This window comes from Paroedura picta, chromosome 3, assembly GCF_049243985.1.
Source record: "Paroedura picta isolate Pp20150507F chromosome 3, Ppicta_v3.0, whole genome shotgun sequence".
Classification (NCBI taxonomy): Eukaryota; Metazoa; Chordata; class Lepidosauria; order Squamata; family Gekkonidae; genus Paroedura; species Paroedura picta.
In genome coordinates, this window is record NC_135371.1 from 146741865 (window position 1) to 146756996 (window position 15132).

At 44.5% G+C, this 15132-nt stretch overlaps 1 protein-coding gene across 2 annotated transcripts in view; it reads right to left on the bottom strand.

Annotated features, from left to right (window-relative positions):
* Positions 1 to 311: 311 nt before the first annotated feature.
* The window catches only part of WNT10B (Wnt family member 10B), a 29899-nt gene continuing 15078 nt past the window's right edge, over positions 312 to 15132 (bottom strand). For both annotated transcript variants that reach the window (XM_077328504.1, XM_077328505.1), the window contains exons 4-5: positions 7751 to 8103; positions 312 to 2094 (exon numbers count right to left, since the gene is read on the bottom strand). In XM_077328504.1, the coding sequence (XP_077184619.1) occupies positions 1636 to 2094; positions 7751 to 8103 (812 nt within the window). In that variant the 3' untranslated portion in view covers positions 312 to 1635. The remainder of the gene's footprint in view (positions 2095 to 7750; positions 8104 to 15132) is intronic.

Genomic DNA, 15132 nt, shown 5'->3' on the forward strand with positions numbered 1-15132 from the left:
TAGAGTTGGAAGGGACCATACAGGCCATCTAGTCCAACCCCCTGCTCAACGCAGGATCAGCCCAAAGCATCCTAAAGCAAATCTGTCATTACTATCTGTCCTTATACCAGCAGTAGAGGCTAAATTGCTCCCCCTCTCACACCCACACATGCTGGGGAAGAGGGGGGTGTAAATTTTCACCTTTCTGTTCCACTATTAGCACACACACCCTTAAGCCCTGGTCAGGTGGGGTTGTGTATGGAGACCCAGATTTTAAGAAACATCCACTTTCTTCTATTTTTTTAAAATTTCATGTGAACTGATAGCCTATAAATAAACCAATTTTATTGACTGCATCGTTTATGTGGACAAACATCAGTACCTGTCAACATGTTTAAATGCTTTATTGTGTAGATCGGTATTTAATGTGAAAAACTGAAGTCCGTCCGTCTGCCCCAGGACCGTCTGCCCCATGGACCCGGGGGTTGAGGACCCTTGATGATTACAGCTTTTCTGAGGGCTTTTGAAATGTTACAGGGAATTGCCAAAGTGCAATGACAGGAATGATAAAATCTCCTTTTGGTCTATCCCAAACAAGAAGATGCAGAGTGAGGAGAACCAACTATGCACTCTTTCTCTCTCACACACACACACACAACCCCATCAGCTTGCACTGAACAGGGCATGGAGGAAAGAAGCCACACCTCTCCTATCACCCACATAAGTTAAATAAAAGGTCAAAGGAATAAATTAATCCTGAAGCAAATACCTCAGTGCTGTTTTGCTGGTGTTGCTATTGCAAAATGGGCTGCTGTTATTATTCCAAACAGCTGCGACATTTACAAACTTATCTCCAGATTTCCTGTTCGTAAAAGGAAATCAGAATGCGTCTGCCTGCTAAAGATTCACTATCCCAAATTCCTCTGTGTTAGAATCACTGGGGCTCTGGAACCTGTAGCAACCCAAATGGGGGTCTGCACATTCGCTCTGACATCCTCGGAGTACCAGCCCTCGTCCACAACTTTTTGCCGCTAATATATTTTTCCTGATCCTTATTCTGCCACAGGTGTTTGAGGAGGCGAACAGTAGGGCACACAGCCTGGAGAATTTATTGCCTGTGTGTGTATGCATCACTGCTGACTTCTGGAGACCCCACAGGGTTTTCAAGGCAGGAGACGTTCAGTTTGCCATTTCCTGCCTCCGTGTCACGACCCTGGTATTCCTTGGATCAGGTTAGTCTAGGCTATCCAGGTCATGGCATTTACTGACTGAGCCTTCCACAAGTATTCTTAAATGGTGGTTTGACTGTGAAGCCAACCCCAACACACGATGCATGTAATATAGCCATGAAAAATATGGTCCACATAAGGTGATAGCATCTTACAGCCAGTTCCACACTGCCGTCCAATTCCCACTCATTGGTAGGAAATATTCCGCTTTGTAGCCAATAACCCATTAATGTCATTGTGCACCTTGCATGACATGTGGCAAAGCCACAGAATGTGTAGACTAGACAGGAATAGTCTCTGCAGGTGCTGTCCAAAATCTCCTTGCTTACAGATGCTGCCTGACTTTGTCAGGCCACGAAATGTGGCCTGCTTGGGACATGGCCCTGCAGATGTGGCCTGCGTCTTTAGAGCATCTGCCCTATCAAATTCATTTGCAAATGCTGATCAGCTGGGTGGCAGGGCATTCCTCACATTGCACATGGCAGCACCAGTGGAAGCGGCAATGGCAACGCTGGGGCTGCATCTCCTGCAGCACGTTGTGGCCACGCCCACAGCATAAGCTGCTGCAGCCACTTGGCCAAGGGCTGCCCTTGATGCAAGGGCGGCCGTGGGTGCCTCGGGAACCCAGGCTTGGGTCAGCTTCACAAAAATCAGGTGATGGCTCATAGAAAATGAGATGCTTGGCCAGGCGGGAACTGTGGAGACGTGGGCGGAACGCTCCTGAGTTGCTGTTGTGTGGCCTAAGAAGTATGGCATGGTCCATTCGCTCCCTCAAATTTGAAGCCACAGTCCGAAACTCAGGTGCTGCCAACCAGCATGTCCGGAACTGACAGCTGCCAGAGGGGCCGTGACATTTGCATCTCCGCTGACCCAGCTCAGACACAACCTGTCAAGAGAGAGAGAGAGAGAGAGAGAGAAGTGTGAGCTACAGGAAACTGTGGAACTCCCAGTTTCATGGAATTAGCTTTGCACTGTTGCCACTATGCTACAATGGTGTTCTCAGTAAAAGATGTGTCTGTTCATTCTAAGCAAGAATGTCTTGGAAACCAAACCCACCTTCCCCAGGATCAGGGATCCTCAACCTATGGTCCTCCAGATATTCATGGACTACAATTTCCATGAGCCCCTGCCAGCAAATGCTGGCAGGGGCTCATGGGAATTGTAGTCCATGAACATCTGGAGGACCACAGGTTGAGGATCCCTGCCCAGGATGACCCTCAGCAACCTATGAAAAGCACCACAGGTCTTAAATCAGCTGTACACTGGAATTGTAAACAGCTATCACAATAAATCATGTGTTATTCAGTAGTTGGCAATATTTTTTCCCATAGTTGCTCTTCTATTGAAATATGGCTTATTCTAGTCCAGTGGTTCTCAACCTTCCTAATGTCACGATTTTTTAATACAGTTCCTCATGTTGTGGGGACCCCCAGCCATAACATTATGCAAGTGTTCTTTCACAGAAATTAAACCAAAACTGACCAAAGGTGTGAAGATCGATTGTTCGTGATTGTATATAAATTGGTTATAAATTGTATATAAATTGGCGGGCACCATCAAGAGGAGTGGCAACAGTGGCAGTACCCCCCCAACCGAGCTGCTCACCCTGCCTCGACCCCTGTGAAAGGGTCGTTCGACAAGGGGTCCCAACCCCCAGGTTAAGAACCAATGCTCTAGATACTCATGTCTTCTACATGGAAACATGTCTTCTACATGGAAACATGCAGTCAAGGATTCTGTACTTGAAGGAAGTACAGAATCCTTGATTGCATTGCAGTGTAAACATCTTTGATTTTTTTCCTTTGTCTTGTATGTGACCCCCCTGCAGTAAGGTATTTTTAAAGCAATGGAGGAGAACAAGATCCCTTCCAGTAGCTTATGCTGTCTTGTGAATTCTTTTTAAACAGAGAGAGAGAGATGAAATTATTTTAAAATACCTCCCTTTTCTGTGCTAAGGAGAAAATTCTGGTGGAAGCAGATTCAGGTCTCACTTTAGAAATCCACCCTGTTCTTCTGGCAGGTAACCAAAAGAGGACTCTCTTAACCTGCCAAACTGGGAGAGAGTGGACTGCACAAACCAAATTGGCCACAAAGAAAATACTTAATTTGCATGTGAAACTATGCTTTCTGGGAAGAAGGTTGTGTGTGTGCATGCGTGTGCGTGTGAAAGAGAGAGACTCCTCTACCCCTCTCTCCTTCCTAGCCACTAGAATCGAGAATAGTCAATTATGGATCAAATTGTTTTTAGATGTTTTAGACCTTTATTGTATGTATATTTATATGTTTTATTCTCCTGTATGTGTTTATTAAGATGTACCCAGCCCTGAGTCCAAAGAGAAAGGAAGGGTGGGTAATAAATAAAGGTAAAGGTATCCCCTGTGCAAGCACCGAGTCATGTCTGACCCTTGGGGTGACGCCCTCTAGCGTTTTCATGGCAGACTCAATACGGGGTGGTTTGCCAGCGCCTTCCCCAGTCATGACCGTTTACCCCCCAGCAAGCTGGGTACTCATTTTACCGACCTCGGAAGGATGGAAGGCTGAGTCAACCTTGAGCCGGCTGCTGGGATTGAACTCCCAGCCTTATGGGCAAAGCTTTTCAGACGGCTGCCTTACCACTCTGCGCCACAAGAGGCTCTTGGGTAATAAATACAATGAATAATAATAATCAGGACTTTAATTTCAGGACAAAATCAGCCTACTTCTAAGCATGATTATTCAGCACATTTTTATGTTTTACTAATTCGGTATTGGTATCTTCTAGATTGGTATCTTCTAGATACCTTTTGCAGTTTGACCATAACCTATAACTGAATATTATTCCAGAGGTTTACATACAAATTGGATACTTGCTTCTTATTAAAAAGGTCACTTAGAGCTCTTAAGGGTGTAGTCTGCATGGGCTTTTTATCCACTCCAAGGCCAAATAAATCCCTGCCGTCTACACTGAATTCGATTTCCACTTTCATTTTGAGTGCTTTAAATTTCCCCCCTGCAACATGCATGATTGATCCGGAGTGACCCTACCTTTCCCCTGCAACATCCAGAATTGAATATAACTCTCAATATCTAAAAAAATCAGCATCAGTAAATGTACAGATCTCGTTTTTTTGCAAATTAACTTCCTGCCTTGTGCCTTGAATGCTTTTGTAGCAAAGCAGTCTTTCCAGGGCGCCAGTTCAAAGACTTCATGGTTCCCGGTTGCAACACTTGTCTTAATGTGCTCCAGAAGCCCTAACTTCTCTCAGCAGAGATTTGCCTCTTGGATTTATTCCCCGTCTTCTGCTGTCTCCAATCCTCCCCCCCCCCCTCATTCAAGAAAAGAAAGACTCCAGCTGCGCTTGGCTCCTCTCCCCACTCTGAGTTTCCCAACCTATGTGCAAAGATTTTATCTGATTTCCTTTCACTTGTGGATAACCAGTCCATTAAAAATGAAATATTTAATTTTACTCAAAGATTCCATCTTTTTGTCTGTTTTTAATAGCAGGAGGACGGTTTTATAAATATCACATTTTAAGGCTTTTATGCTATTTTTATGCCTTTAGTTGGTTTTTACAACTTGTTTCATTATTGATTTTATGCTGCTGTTTTTATTGTATTGTATTGTATTTTTTATTGTATTGTTTTAACTTCGTAAGCCAACTTGAGCAAATCCAGGGTTGCTAACAGATCTGGAAAAAAAATGTCCTGTCTCCTTAATGTGCAGAAATGAGCAGAGGAAGTTTTTCATGGCATGGAATAATATCACCTAACAAATAACATCCCTTTGCCTCTATTAAAGGAACAAGACATTTCTTTTCTCCAGGCAGTGGGGGTAACCCTAGGCCTCTGGAAAGGAGGCATGTAAATGTTCCAAATGAATGAATGTCATTTGGATATAATATGTCCCAACTTAGTCCTTCCCAAGATTTTCTCCAGGAGTAGCCAATTTCCAGTCCACAAGAACTACTAGCATCAAGTACATTTTTTTCTCAGCTGCTTTTTGGAATGGCCTTCCTGGGGAAGTGAGAAGGATCCCTATCTTTAGCCGCTCCTGCGGAGCGGATTAAATAAAAGGGTAAGGCCTAATGGGGAGGAGTTAGGGCGGGACCTGTCCAGGATAAAAACTCGGAGAGCGTGCCTCCCTATTGGCCACTTAGCCTGCCCTAGACTGGCTGTCCAGATGGTTCACCGCCGGGAAAGGAGCAGGGAGGCCGTGTCGAAGACACAGCCGCCCTGCTTCTTTCCCGCCGGCGAACCATCACCCTTGCCTGCAGGAAGGCAGTCCACGGTCAGAGCAGGGCTGCCGCATCACCGATGAGGCCACCTATCAGCCTTCACCGCAAGGCCGCCCCGCCTGCCGACGCCTCCTCACAGGCCTCCTCCCCAGGATGTGATTCCCGGATGACCTGCCACCGCCGCTACCACCCGCCTGCAGCGAGCTACTCCAGCACATGCCTGGTCCCATCCTCCTCGCCCACTCACCCCGCAACCGCACCACGCGCTGCCTCATTTCGCCCACCGCACCCGCCAGTGGCCACCCTTCCACGGCGACCGGCCTGCCCGGCAACACTGGATGGTAGGCGCCGCCATGGGGGGGGAGGGGACTGCCCACCCACCCTAACCTCAACCCAGCCCCAGCCTGCCCCACGACCAGCCGCCGCTGTGTTGGGGGGCGCCCAATCCGCAGAGACCCCCGCAACACCAGGACGGCCCAGCTAGCGCCCGCTGTATTTGCCCTACAGTGGGCTTAATTTCTAATCCTGGCATAATTCTGGAGGCTTCTTAGGGCTATTAAACTTAAGTTTGCATAGTTGAGTATGTGTGGCAGAAATGGGTTTGAAGCCATTTTTCTCTGTCCTTTCATTTTTATATTTATATGTTTGTGCAGTATGGTTTACATCTTCATCAGGAAGCTTGAGCCACTGTTCGACCGTGGAAAGACATGGTGCTAAGGCTGACCACTGAGCCTCGCAAAAAAATATGTCCTGTATCTTTCATAGAGACTTAATGCATGGAAATGAGCAGCTGAGGTTTTTCAGGGCATAGAGGTAAACAGCATTACTTGGTAAATAATATCCCATTATGTCTCTGTTCAGGGGACAAGACCTTTATTCCTCCAGTTAGCACTCTACAGGGTATACATTTTAAATAAATAAATGAGTAGATCATGCCACCTATATTACTAATCTCAAAGGGTCCTGTTTGCTATCTAAGCTTCTGCTCACTGGCTTCTACTCTTGACTGTGCAATCCTAAATAGAGCAACACCCTTCAGAGTGCACTGAAGACAACGGGCATGGAAGAATGCAACTGTTTACGATTGCATTGTCATTGTCAAAGGCAGGCACCTGCAACTCTTACCACAAGAACAGAGCTAGAGGAACTCTCCTGACTTTATTCCTACAATGGTGGCTTTTATCTTAGTCGAAGTCCATGCTGCTCTAGAGTTGCTTATCAAGTCAAGATCCCACGCACAACTGCCCCCTTGTGCCCACGGAGCAAATAAACAAGAGCAGGAACGAATCTGGGGAGAACCTTGCCCGCAAGCAAGTTCTCTTATCTCAAACTTGATTGTTTTTTGAAAGTTGAATTTCTTGCCTCCAGATCTGAATTGAAACATTTCCTGTATGGAATAGTTTTGGACTTAGGAGGTGTTCAGTCTTCTTTCCCATATTTTTTTCCGCCAAGACATAATTTTTTCAGGGGGGGGAGATTTGGGGAATACATATACATATACATATACACACATGCTAGAGGGCGTCACCACAAGGGTCAGACATGACCCAGTGCTTGCACAGGGGATACCTTTGCACACACACTCAGACAGAGTCATATACTTTTTGAAAAAGGAAGAAATACCCATGTATAGAGGAAGCCATCTAAGAGTTTCTGTATGAATCACAAATATGGATGCCCAAACACACAGAGACTCAATTATCAACCTTCTCTGAGACTGTGAAAGTCTAGTAAATCTCTGCCTTAGAAATGGTTGAACCCAGTCACAACCAACTCAGAGATACAACAAAATTATGGATGTAAAGTGCTGTCAAGTTGCAGTCAATCCCTCATGTGGTTTTCAAGGCAGGAGATAAACAGAGGTGGTTTGTCATTGCCTTCCTCTGAACAGAGACCCTGGACTTCCTGGTAGTCTCCCATCCAAATACAAACCAGAGCAAATCCTGCTTAATTTCGAGAGTTGACAGGATGGGGCTTGCTTGGGTCATCCAAGTCAAAGCACAACTGAGTCACCCACCGCTAAAACAAGTTGGCTGGCCATTACAACTGGGTAATTTGGGTTCACAGGAGACTTCAGTTATTTAATTTATCACATTCAAGTCTTATAAAATAACCTAATGACCTTGGAAGATAAATTGGGAATACCAGTGTAAAGTATTTAACTATCTGTCTGTCTGTCAAACTATCTAACTAGGTATTAAACTATCAATCAGTCTATCTATTGGCATGCCAACTTGTCACTTCAATAAAACACCATCCAGTCCTTTACTAGCTCAGGCACTTTGGCGGCTGGCAATCCCATACCCACGCCCTAGAGACAGCTCCTACCTTCCTTCCCATACGGTGACTGTGTAGCTGCATCCGGGCATGGACATCGCGAGGTTTCCCTAGAGGGTCCAAGAAGTGTCTGGCAAATCTCTGGGCATAGTTGAAGTCTGTGCTGCAGCCACCCCATTCCCAGGTGTCCTGGAGACCAGGATCCCCCCACATGGAGGTTGCTATAGGGGTCCAGCCCTTGCCCTGGCTTAGCGTCTGCAGTTGACTAAGCTTCAGCTTTTGGTTCTTGGAACCTGGATTGGCACAGCCACAGCTTGGCAGCTCACCAAGGCTACAAGCTGTGGCTACTGCATGAGTCACACCAGCCGCCAGCAGGGAGAAGGCAAAGGCACTTTCCCGGAAGCCTGTAGGGGACAGAGGAAGGAACATGGTGAGTTGGAAATGCTTCTATAGACCTGCCTCTCAAAGAACTCTGACAGGGAACATTTGCAAGAAAACATGTGTGTGAACTCCAATGCCAATTTATTTATTTAGCCCCAGCTTTTCTTCTCCACAGGAATCCAAGGCAGCTTACATCATTAGGTGGTGATGGTGGACAGAGCTGTCAAGTCACAGCCAACTTATGGTGACCCTGTGGGGCTTCCAGTGCAAGAAACAAAGAGGTAGTTTGCTCTTGCTTGCCTCTGTGTAGACCCTGGGCTTCCATGGTGGCCTTCCATCCTAGCACTAACCAGGAGGGACCCTGCAAAGCTTCCAAGATCTGAACAGATCTGGCTAACCTGGGCCATCCAGGCCAGGGCCAAGACAAAGGAGGTCAATATCACTATCCGGGTATTGCAGAAGGGGTTTTGAAGTGAGATTTGAATCAGAGACCTCCTGGATTGCATCCCTCATAGCCGTTATGCGACAGCAGTTCTGCACTGAACTTCTCAATGTTCTGTGCTGAGATCATTCAAATTTTGTGCCATGAAGAAACAAACTCTGTACACTAATTTTAAACTGTGCAAATGAAGCATATTTGTGTGTATTTATTTCTCATTCTGCTTATGTTATTCACAGAAAGGATAAAATTTTCATGGAGGCTTGATTTGTGGAAATGGACAGCTGAAGGTTTTCATAGCATGGAGGTAAAAAACATCACTTGGAAAATAAAATCCCATTAAGACTCTATTAAAGGGAAGGATTTCTTTTCTCCAAAACAGATCTACTCAAAAGTAATTCCTATATTTTCAATGGGGAAAGTGCCCCAGGAAAGGATTGCAGCCTCCAGCTCCTCCCTTAGCCTGTCCAATGACTCTTCTGGCTTCTTTCATTAGCAGTTGCAATCCTGATCCTGTTTTTACACTCTTGTGGGCAAGAAACTGGGCTTAAAAAAAAAACATCCAGGATACAGTTTTGTCAGGTATGGACTGGAAAGTGAAAATGGCATTGGAAGAAGCCCTCAGTAGCACCCACAGTAGACATCGGCTCACTCTCATCTCTCAAAGCGGCAGGAAAAGACAATTGGTGAGCTGACAATGATTACCACCAGCAGTCCTTTACAGCAGTGGTCCATTGGGAAATTTCCTGGTAAATCTAATGCTCAATCCACCCCTGAATGTGGTGCTTAGGAGCTCTGAGGCCTGGATAAAAATGAAGGCTTTAATAGAGGCTTCATAAGCTGTCATTTGGCAGTGGGATCTGAAGAAGTGTGCTTGCATACAGAAGCTGATTCCTCGAATAAAGGTGCCCCTGGAGTCAAGTTTTGGTCACTTGGTGGTGGCAGACACTGCTGTCAAGTCACAGCTGACTTCCAGGGCCTCTGTCATGAACCCGGAATTCCTCGGGAGTCTCTCATCCCGACAGTAGCCAGGGCTGACCCTACTTAGCTTCCAGGCTAGCCTGATCCGGTTTATTTACTAGGTGCTGCTGTTTCCTTTATGTCAGGGGTAGTCAACCTGTGGCCCTCCAGATGTTCATGGTCTACAATTCCCATGAGTCCCTGCCAGAAAATGCAGGCAGGGGCTCATGGGAATTGTAGTCCATGGACATCTGGAGGACCACAGGTTGACTGCCCCTGCTTTAGGTCACCAAAAGCTTCAACTGACCATTTTCACGTATTAAGCCTCAGTTAAAGGGGAAAGATGTTTTTCTCCAGGCTTCCTGGCAACCTAGTGCTCGTGCAGCGAAACAGCAGTGTACACACAGCCCTGCCTGAGCTCAGTGGAGATCGTCATCTTAGTCCTTTCTTCTCCATGCCAAGTCAGCCTGCCACCCGCATGTGGAGAGGCTTTCTGAGCAGCTGACTCAAGAATGCCCTTCTCTTGGCATGCGGCCAAAGGCAAACATATATTTCAGCACATCATGAAGGATTTCAAATTAGTTTGGCTTTGGTGGCTGAGATAGGGATTTTTCTTTCAAAACTGTTACATTTATGCCCATATTTAATAATATTTTTTATTTATTTAATATTTAATAAAAGTTGTCAGTGTTGGATCCGTGGGTTCAAAGGCCAGGACACTGGGAGTTCATTTCAGCTCTAAGGTACAAGAGCCAAACTGAACTGAGAAGCCCACACAAACCTACAACTTATATAAACAAAGGAACAAAAGGATCTTCCCGCCAGCATGCACCATTGGTCCGTTGCACTTTAAACTGACTGGATCCAACTTTGCGCTGGCAATCGCGTACTCACAATTATGATCCTGCCTTGGACCTCAAGCTCAGTCCTTGACAGGTCTACACAACTATCAGGACCACCCTTTAGGATACAGAATAATTTAAAATGAAAGAGAGCTGTGAGTAGACCACGAACACATAGACATCGATCCTAAGGGGCAGGGTTGAAGCTGATTGTAGGCCCTGCTTACTCTTCAAACTTCCCGTTTTGCTTTACTGACTACCACAGCTTTACACAGAGCCCAGGGAATCACTGATTACTGAGTTGCAGAGACAGCTTCGGGCCTGGTTCCCATACACAGGAGAATGAGGCAGGAAGATGGGCCATCCCGTGTTGAACGGCAGCTTGGAATGTTCCTTCTCCTGAAATATTTGCACAGAGATAGAAAAGCAGCACAGCAGGGCCCAAAGGTAATCTTTTGGCACCTTAAATAGTAACAGGTCTTTATCCTAGGAGACGTTTTCATGAACTGGAGTCTACTCTGTCAAAGTAATGTTACTAATACACAGTGTCCTCCTATATACTTTTAACTGCAATTGACAGAACTACCTCTCCATAGCTATTAGCAGGAGGGAAGGATAATCTCTTTTTGGGCTTGCTGTGCTGCTTTTCTGTCTCCTAGGATTTTAATATAGGGGGACATGTACGGTTGGCAGCTGCCTGGAGGGGAAAAAAATACTCTTCTCCTTTTAACAGGGGCTTAGTAAGGTGACCAGATTTTAACATTGGTAAAGCGGAACACCATTGACCGGGGCGGTTCTTGATTAAAAATTTGGTCTATATGGAGCAACAAAAAGTTTCATAGAACGCATAGAATGCAAAAATAGTATTGTAATATATATATTTTTAATTTCAACATAAGTACAATTTGCCAGGTGCCCCCAGATGTCCCTCCAAAAGTGGGACAATCTGGTCACCTTAGCTTAATGAAACAATAAGTACCCGGTGATCCTATTGACCTCCCATGTCTTTCTCTTGATTCAAGAGTATATTTTTCTCCAAGCCTGTCGGCAATACTAGGAACACTGCAATATATGTTCTCCCATTTGTTGTCTGAAATGGTACAGTCCTTTCTACCTCAGATCTCTGCCACCTCATTTCCCTGCCACCAAACTACATATCCCCAGCGCCCTTCCCCAGCAGAAGTCCCCTGCAAAGGAACAACTGTGAAATCAGTTTGAGTACTCAGCATCCTTCGGTTACTTGCATTTAGCATAGTTTGGGTACTTTTTTAGCACTTAAAGGTATAATATATCAGCTGATGTACAGGCATGCTGTATTTTCCAGTATTCTTTTTCAGTAATAATGCTTTTTCAATCAGCTCTCTAGAATAAGGTGAAAGAGGGGAATTCAGTTATTTTTAAAAGCAATGCTTAACAAGAATTACTTACAATTTCTCTCTTAAATATTTGACGTGTTCCAATTTTCAGATTTGTCTGTGCTGTCATGAGGGATAGAAACTTGAAATCTCTTGGAATGAAAGCTAATATTCCCAGAATTAGAACCAAACCACCCAAGTCTTTTTGCACATTATGCAGCAAGCACAGAACTGGCCCAAAGAGTACACCTGGGAAGGAGCCAAGGTTAGGTCTAGATTTCTGAAAAAGGTATTTCTTTAATACACAAGTTTGCAAACATGTGCTGGGTGCAATCACACATTATATTTTAAAGTTCATACCTAAAAATGTGAGTCACTGTGAGTCACACAGTCTGCTTCTTGGACTGGATTTTCAATACCAAGCCTGCCCTTATCACTCACACAGCTGTGAAGGCTGAAGGTTGTAACAGCAAAGTCCACATGTAGCTTTGCAAAAAGAAAAAGTTGCCACACCCCCAGAAGCAGATGAGTCCAGGAGCCTGCCAGAGCATGTGTGTCCTGATTGTGAGATTTCTCATGCTATGGTGGGAAGTTATTCTGGTTTCCATTTAGGTGTCAGAGCTCATACCCTTTAAAAGGGTAGTGAGTCTAGCTCTTGCCTGTCCAGGCACTAATGCTGTGTGGGCCATTTGGCTATTTAGAACACTGAATGGGTTAAGTCAGCCTTTCTCAACTTTTTTACCATTGAGAAACATTCTTCAGGCTTCGAGAAACTCCAGAAGTGGCATGTATATCATGCAGAATATGGTGGGAAGCATAGCTGAGTACTCGCCCCTTCCCACTCCCTCCAGGCCCATCACTGGCCATACTGGGGAGGGGCAGGTTGACATGACCTTAGATGGTCGTATCACCCGATAAACGTTTAATAAGTTTTAAAAATATACAAAACTTTAATTAACTCCCACCCATTCAGGAAACCCTTCCAGGGCCTTCAAGAAGTCTTCACGAAACCCTGGCTGAGAAGGTCTGAATTAAGAGAATGCTAGCCCAAGACTGCCAGTGACTAGTGAAGCCTTATTTGCTGTAACGGCACCCACAGGACTCCTTTTGTGGAGCCTGCCTCATTAAGGCATTGTTTCAACTGAGTGCAGATCAGACTACAAAATCTTGAAGAATTGCCTGTAGAGGCAAGCAAAAGAATACTCTTACACAATGAAGTTGTTGCCGTTCCTTTGCTTGTAGCAAGTATCAGCTGTTGGCTCTGCTTGGACTTGAAATTCATTTTTAAAGATCACTCGAACCTTATTAGCCAAACCAACAAAAGCTGATATTGGGTGTGTGTAAAAGTCTGGGTTTATTTTTGCCCCTTCCATGTTTGCTGAAATAGAACTGCAAAAGTGTACCTTAAAATAATGGCTCCTGGATTATACAGGCTATGTGGGAGGTAGCCTACAAATATTGTAGGTTTTTAAAAATGGATTTCAAATTACTGTAATCTGCCCTGTGTCTTTGGGAAAGGACGGAATACAAGTACAAAGATAAATAAAATAAAGCAAATAAACTACCTTACAATTGGATTGTAATTTACATCATAGAGTATTTGGCCCCTGGTGTTACCTGGCATCATACTGTTTACCACCACCAGGCCCAGAATCTTCTTACCTGCCTAAAAAAGTAAATTGCCCCTTGGTAGAATTACAGGGTTAGGGTCTGCTACTGCCAGGGCTAGAAGTTTCAGAATTAAATACTGCTATAATATATAATATATATATCCAGAGTCATGGAAGATCTTGGCAATGTCTCTGCACATGTTCTGCAAAAAGAAAATAAAAGTTTATCCTAAGTCAGAGTACAGAAGCATATGGTTTTAAATTACTCACTGGCTACCCAAGGAAAAGTTTACTTGCTAGTTATTACCATCTGTTAAAAATGCAGTAAACATTTCCCATAAAATTGCCCATTGCCTGATAAGGGTGGTTTACTGATATAGGAGGATTGATTTGAAACTTGCTTAAGACTATAAAGAAACATGGTCATATATTCCTATGTATGGTTATATACATGCTGGTTAACTTGTTTTCTGTCGCTGTAAATGTGCCATGTGAAAACTATCCAATTAATACTCGGAGATGATGCTGGAAGCCAAGCCACGCCCAGCCCATGATCCTCAAGGAGGAAGATTCCCCCTCCCCTTTATCACTGGGTCCACACCCAGAGCAACTCCCAGACCTGCCCCTCCACCACCAGCAGACCCAGCACAACCCCTGGGTCATGCTGCTGGCAGCAGCACATCCAGCACAGCTGATGCTAAGCTCAGGTGGCTCCTAGGTGGTTCCATCAATCCCCCCCCCCATTTTGTAATTTCAGATTTTTCTATAAACTTGGGGTGTCTGTTTATCAATTGTGCAGCCCTAATCCATGGATTTAAGTGTCTGCAGATGGGGGCCATAGAATTCACAAAGGGAGGACAGTGGAAGTGAAAATGAACCAGACTGGAGACATATTAGAATGGTGAAGTCATGTAGACTAGGGTGGAATGTGCTGTGACTGCTAACATTAAGACAGGTACATGATCTCCAAACTAGAACTAACTGGTCTGGATCAAGGTGCAAAAACAATATATTAAGAAGTCAATTTCTCTGGAAAATTCCAAGTTTAAGTTCTAGCTGCTCATGCTTATCTAAGGAACTATAAATGTACTTGGGAGAGGTGATCCCACCAAGATTTTACATTGCTGTCTCCTGTAATTATACAATCAGCAAGATTATGCTAGGGATCTGCTTATTAGAGAGTTAAACTCTATTATCCTATCCTTAACTGGAAGAAATCATTTTTTTTCTTGAGATCTTAATCAGAAGCTCACACACGTAGCTACCTTAAACCATTGGTCTATTCTGTCTGACAACGGCTATCCAGGGTTAGGATTGAATCTGAGACCTTCTGCCTCATAAACAGCCCTGGGCCAGAAACCTACCCTTTTAACCCTTGCCCATCTATCATCTTCCCATACTCAATTGTCCCTTCCAATCAAGCTGCTATTGGCCCTCTTGGGGGCCAAACACCAATTCAGTGTTTGGAAGCAACTCAAGCTGACATGGATTACTATGGAAAGGAAACAAATCCTGCTCATCATTAAGAAGCCACTTTTATTTTGCTACGACAGATAAAACTACTCTTTTGCAGTGGATAAATCTAGCAGAGACTTTTACTCTTGAGTACATGGAGCACAGAAGAAGTCAAGTCAGCAGAATCGAGGGAAAGGATCTTTCTCCCTATTACAGTAATTCTACGTTAATTAAGCCATATTCTCTGCTGTTGAAACAACTTTAAGGATTCATAAATCCTTGCAACTTATAAACAAACTGCTATCAAATCTGGAAATACGCTGCACTTTTTAAAAGTTACATCAAGCTAACATCAGGGTCTTACATCAAGTTAACCCAAATTCTGTTTCAA